Here is a 5,869-nt window from a genome sequence, read left to right as displayed (position 1 = left end):
TACCTTACAAACTGAAAAGTTTAATTGCAGTGATGCACCCTGCAAACATGACTAACTAGTGGAGCATTTGTTTTTTTTTCCTTTAGAAAATTGAAGTTGTACAAGATTGAGATATACATGTATTCTGTATACTGCGTTGTATGTATTGTACACGAGGTAGTCCACCTCTCCTAGAATATAGGATCTGTAGCGTGTGCGTGGGTATTCCCTCGTCTGTTCTGCTCCCTATATGTAGGGTCAGTTTTTTTAGGCAATTCTATCAGAATCACCCCTCTCCTCAGCTTCTACTAGAATCATTCCATATTTTTTTTTACAATCCTAGCTAATTAGACCTTAACTAGATAGGATTGTAAAAAAATATGAAGTGATGATTCTGGGAGAAGCTGGGGAGGGGAGTGATTCTGGGAGAATCGCCGAAAAAAACTGGCCCGCAATCCTCCTGGACAACTGAATACAGATGAGGTTTACTGCGTACCTATGTGCAGCAATACAGTATGCACCTAATTTTAGATGAAAAATCTACAGGTAAAATTTGTTTTCCATATACTGACATCTCCGCTTCAAGCAGAGCAAACCCGCTTGGAGCTAGTGGTACCCACAAGATTTTTTTTTTTTTGCTAATGTTTTCTGCCTACCAACTTTTGTGGCATGTCAACATATGAAGAAACTAACTTCACTATCGAGGATCAAATATTAACAAGTGTTTTCAGCAAAACTCGAAGAATACAGTGACACCCAGTGAACATACGTTTTATGAGGATAGTGAATTCAAATTTATCAACTGGCCAAACTTATGTATGTATTTAACTTTTAAATCCATCTTGGTCCAAATATGAACCTCACTGTAACTATACAGGTCTAAACAAACACATTCTTAAAATCTGTCTCATTTCATCTATATATGGGAATATTTTTCATGCTCCAGATCACATCTATTTCCCAAATGAATTATAAAATGTTAATTAAACTCGGAATATCAATTTCTTCCCGTACCAAAAATGTTTCTCGCACGTCACCACCAAGATCTGACCCCACCACCAAGTGCAAAAAGTGGAGTATTAGTCGTGCAAAGCTCAGAAATCACCCAAAACGAATTAAACGTTCACCTGATTGATTTGTGATAGACGATTAATGCCCTCGATGGTGCACGCAGGAAGAATTGCAGGAGGTCCTTGATGGCCCAGTCATACGACGACAAGAACGTTAATGATGACACCTTCTGCATCGCGATAGGAATGACGTTCGACGACTGGACTTGGAGGGCGTCGGTGGTGGGTGGTTGTCGGAGTGGGTGCTGCGGACGGAGCTGAAGCCAACGCAGATGCTGTTGGCGATGTGGCGGCGGAGGTTGTCGAAGAGTATGCCCTAGACTTGGATGGAGTTGCCGCAGCCGCGACAGAAGAGCGCCTTGGCCTCCGGGCAGAAAATGAAGGCAGCAAAGACACGTGTGTGCCCGGAGGAAGCCGCAACTCCTCCTTGCGCGTCCCCCACCGTGGTTCACGTGCGTGGTGGTGGCAGACGACTCGCGAGTCCCCATAGGAGATGATAATTAGTTTCCTAAATAGATGCACTCGTGGTCTGTTTTCTAATAGAATGTGTATGTGATTAGTTTCCTAATTGACCAGGGGTGGAGTTTCATATTTCCCTTAACGGTGGGGTACGGTCAGTTAATGTAAATTGCTAAGTGCAAAGATAGAACGAATTAGGCTAAGTCCAGATGTTAGATTGAGTTTAGTGTGCATACTCATGTGATAGCAATTCATCTCTGTATGTTTCGTGGCTAGAGAAAACAATGTTTTATAAGTATAGAGATAAATGCTTCAACCACTAGGTATGTTGATCCAGGACACTGAATCTCAGGGGCATGTGCATGAAAATTCTCCGGCCGTCATCAACAATGTCAAGTCAATTCCGGTAGGGTAGTGGCGACAACGACGCGTTGACGGCTTGTTTTGGTGTCTGTAGTGGTTGCTCAATGATCTGGAAATCTCAATGTAATTTTTATTATATTTAAGATGCTTTGTACTTGTGATAAACTTTTATATTACTTTAGCGAATTATGGAAACCTTTCAAAGCAACTCGCTTTAATGGTTACTATTCTACAAAATGCATCGTAGAACATCCCCATGTGCATTCAAATGAACTTTCGTTTGTGCCTGCAAAAATCATCAATTTGTTTTGCTCTTCTTTTTTTGAGAATATTTGATTCTTTTTTGTACATATTGCGTTCATTTTTTTAGGGGTTGCATTCAAATGGTTCAAATCCAAGTACTCCCTCGAACTACCAAAACAACTTATATTTAGGATCGTAGGAAGTATACTATATTGCAAAAACATTGGTTACACCGACGTCGGAAGTCGTCTCAGCGGCGAAGTCGAAATCTGCCTTCATAGGCTAACAAAAGTTACTCCCTGTGTAAGTAGTTATCTAAACACTTATATATTTTTTTTATGAAGGGAGTGCAGGTTTAGTTTTTTCTGGGTTTCCTCCCCAGTCGCTCAAAGTACTGGAAAACCCATTCGCTCGCTCTTCATCATCATCAAGTGGAAAAAAGAACAATTTTTTTTTGAGAAATAAGAACAAAATATTTGGTAACAACTGCAAACGAAACAGGGGCCCAAAGCCCACAAAAGCCTGCATACCCCATCTCCATCCACGTGCACATCAAGCCACTCGCGACCGTCGGATCCGCCTCCCGAACCCTAGCAAGCCAAACCCCTGCTACTTAATCCGCGCACTCAACCCCGTCACCGCCGCCGCCTCTCCCCATACCCTCGCCGTCTCCTCTCCCACGAAGCGCAGCTCGTCGAGGTAAGCACCGGTCGCCTGAACCCGCCGCCGTCCCCTCCCCTTCTCGATCTAAGCCTGAAGGATCCGTTGTTGACTGCGTCCGCGCAGATGGCCTCCGAGGCGGCGAAGGTGCCGGTGCCGGAGTCGGTGAACTTCAAGAGGAAGAGGGGAGAGGTCTGGGCCGCCGCGAAGAAGCAGAAGGTCGCCGACGAGAAGAAGAAGGACGCGGAGAACACCAAGGTCATCTACGCCCGCGCCAAGCAGTACGCCGGGGAGTATGAGGCTCAGGTCAGATCGCCGCCCATCTCTCGCTCGATCCAATGTCCCTTGCTCGCTCGTGGATGTGGATTGTATTCGTGTGTTGCAAACGTGCGGTGTGCGGTTGTACCGCTGATTAGGTTTTGGGGCCGTGCCAAGTCGAATTTGGACTGTATCAACTACGTATGCTTTACTTGTCGTCGGTCGATAGGGAAAAGGAGTGATCGGAGTTTAGCAGTTCTATATATGCAAGATTTGTTCATACCTGTCCATTTTTGTATGCTTTTGTGCTGTGCATTACTGCGAGTCAACTGATATCCACGTATAGTAGTGTTAGCTGTGTTTAATTCCTTCAGATTCAGTTTGTTTTTCTGTAGTCCAACATCTAATCTAGCTCAATTGATCATTGACATGTTGGTGTTTCTGCCCGATGGAATCATTAATAAACGTGCTCAGTAACGAACGAAAACTCTGATGGAGTACCATATATGCTAATGTGGGTGTTGTGAGCAGGACAAGGAGCTGGTGCAACTTAAGCGTGAGGCCCGGATGAAGGGTGGGTTCTATGTCAGTCCTGAGGCAAAGCTGCTGTTTGTCGTCCGTATCCGTGGGTAAGGCATCACTTGCCACTTGATCATTGCTATCTGCATTGATTTGGGTTTGTGTGCACATGGTTTGATGCTAATTTTCTGAAACGTTGCACTACAGTATCAATGCTATGCACCCAAAGACCAAGAAGATCTTGCAGCTTTTGCGTTTGAGGCAGGTGGGTTGATCAATTATTTGGTCCTGTGAATGCGCATGTTGCTTGATACATCTACTTCTGAAAATGATTACTGATGTTCACTGCTAAAATTTACTTCTACAGATTTTTAATGGTGTGTTCCTTAAGGTCAACAAGGCCACCATTAACATGCTGCGTCGGGTTGAGCCATATGTTGCTTACGGGTCTGTTACCTGTCTACCTTTTTGAGTCTTAATTGAATGCATTCCTGTTGTCTTGTTTCCTAATGTAAAATAAATTGTACCTGGTCTTTGGTTGGATGAATTTACCACTGTGTTATCTACTGTCTACTATGACATTTTACTGCTTCTGTCTTGTTTAGCCACTTGCAAAGTCTTTTGAAAAAGTTTAGCCTGAAACCTGAACCATCCTTGCTTTATTCACTCCCAAGCAATTATGTTAGTTTAGCTGGTGGTGTTAAATGTTGCTACAAACTATAGGCAATCATTTTTCTCATATGTAGTGCCATCAACCAAGATTTCAAGTGATCAATTCAGATGAACTAGAAACTTGTTATGATGTTGCATTGTTGCTGACTAGTAAAATTCATGATCTGTGTAGGTACCCTAACCTCAAGAGTGTCAGGGAGCTGATCTACAAGAGAGGTTACGGAAAGCTCAACAAGCAAAGGATTCCTCTGACCAACAACAAAGTCATTGAGGAGGTTTGTTTCTTCAACCATAGGCCCTGTGCCCGTATATTGTGCATATCCATGCTAAGTTGAATCATTGCCTCTTACCAGGGTTTGGGGAAGCACAACATCATCTGCATCGAGGACCTTGTGCATGAGATCTTGACCGTTGGCCCACACTTCAAGGAGGCGAACAACTTCCTGTGGCCATTCAAGCTTAAGGCACCACTCGGTGGCCTGAAGAAGAAGAGGAACCACTACGTTGAGGGTGGTGACGCTGGTAACCGTGAGAACTACATCAACCAGCTTGTTAGAAGGATGAACTAGGTTGAAGGAGCTCCTTGATAATACCCTGTGTTGGAAGGATAAACTTGTTTCACATTAGGAAGCGGATGATGAATATGCATGCGTTTTTTGTATTGAGAACTAGACATGTTTGGATGAAATCTCACATTTCCCCTAGAAGTACTGAGTTTTTTTAGCTTGTTTTTACTGTGGGTCTCAAAAATGCTTTTGGTTTCTGTCCTCTACTATTTTATTTGGTCTTATATTGGCCAAGTTCCTTGCCATATTTGGGATATTAGGCATGCAAATCTTGTACTGCCTCCTTCCCAAGATATAAGGTGTGCTTTGACTTTTCTTGTTTTAATCGCACAACTTCAACTGTGGTTTTCACTTATTGTATGTCCACTAAATTAGTATAAATATACATGAAACAAAGCGGATGTGCTGTTCTACAAGGATGTTATCAGTTGTACATGTTCAATGCGTGCATTTCCTTGATATAAGTGTATAGATTTTTGAGATTTTTTTTTCAAAATAGAAGGTGTATTGTGTAAACACTCTTGGATTTTTTTAGGGATTTGAGGCAACCTCTTTCATTTTTTATGTCAATTAGTCAGGTGTAATCTTGCCCAAAATTTATGAAATTTTTCCTTCATGCGCATTCCTTAATTTTTCAATCGTTCGTTCAGTGGAGGGATTATGTATTAACGGTCGAGTTGCGCATGAGAGACCGCGCAAGTATATTTTGAGGAGGGAGTATCACTTTCAACTTCCAGTCTTTGGCGCTAATTTCCTCTTTATCCTAGAGGCAATCCTTCTCCTAATTTGTTAGTCAGTTGTACTAATGTTAGTGTGTATACAAGCGCAAAAGTGATTCCTTGCTGTTCTTAGAGCAGAGCCAGAACTCCATTCAAGAAAGCCCTGCTCCACAGGCGCAGAAGAAAGTTGTTGCTGTTCTTCTCGGGCAGAGGACTCTCATCTCGAGTGCGGGTTGTGCAGCGCAAGCAATTGTCGCCCACCGGTCTGGCCCATCGATGCATGGGAAGAGGAGCTCAGCGACCAGGATGGCTCTTGCGAGACCCGTTTCTGGCATTGTAGCAGTGTTAAAGAGACCTGCTG

At 43.2% G+C, this 5,869-nt stretch overlaps 1 protein-coding gene across 2 annotated transcripts; it reads left to right on the top strand.

Moving 5' to 3' along the window:
* Positions 1 to 1,175: 1,175 nt before the first annotated feature.
* Positions 1,176 to 5,099, top strand: LOC119356279 (60S ribosomal protein L7-2-like). 2 transcript variants are annotated; one of them, XM_037623222.1, is made up of 9 exons: positions 1,176 to 1,271; positions 1,626 to 1,662; positions 2,242 to 2,417; positions 2,901 to 3,080; positions 3,564 to 3,661; positions 3,759 to 3,816; positions 3,919 to 3,998; positions 4,396 to 4,498; positions 4,577 to 5,099. In XM_037623222.1, exons 1-9 carry the CDS (start codon positions 1,176 to 1,178, stop codon positions 4,790 to 4,792), a joined length of 1,044 nt encoding a protein of 347 aa, XP_037479119.1. In that variant the 3' UTR covers positions 4,793 to 5,099. The 2 variants fall into 2 exon arrangements, with proteins under 2 accessions (XP_037479119.1, XP_037479120.1); XM_037623223.1 differs by lacking the exons at positions 1,176 to 1,271; positions 1,626 to 1,662; positions 2,242 to 2,417 and adding an exon at positions 2,700 to 2,813.
* Positions 5,100 to 5,869: the final 770 nt, after the last annotated feature.

This window comes from Triticum dicoccoides, chromosome 2A (genome assembly GCF_002162155.2).
Source record: "Triticum dicoccoides isolate Atlit2015 ecotype Zavitan chromosome 2A, WEW_v2.0, whole genome shotgun sequence".
Taxonomy (NCBI): Eukaryota; Viridiplantae; Streptophyta; class Magnoliopsida; order Poales; family Poaceae; genus Triticum; species Triticum dicoccoides.
The sequence above is the reverse complement of the archived record's forward strand: the minus strand, read 5'-3'. Positions and strand labels throughout refer to the sequence as shown.

What these genes read in the sequence shown, in the direction of transcription:
- LOC119356279 (XM_037623222.1), top strand. Translation starts at nt 1,176, where the DNA reads ATGGCCCAGTCATACGACGACAAGAACGTTAATGATGACACCTTCTGC. An exon ending in GGACTTGGAGGGCGTCGGTG is followed by an intron (nt 1,272 to 1,625) that starts GTGGGTGGTTGT and finishes CTAATTGACCAG; the next exon opens with GGGTGGAGTTTCATATTTCC. An exon ending in AGCTTTTGCGTTTGAGGCAG is followed by an intron (nt 3,817 to 3,918) that starts GTGGGTTGATCA and finishes TTACTTCTACAG; the next exon opens with ATTTTTAATGGTGTGTTCCT.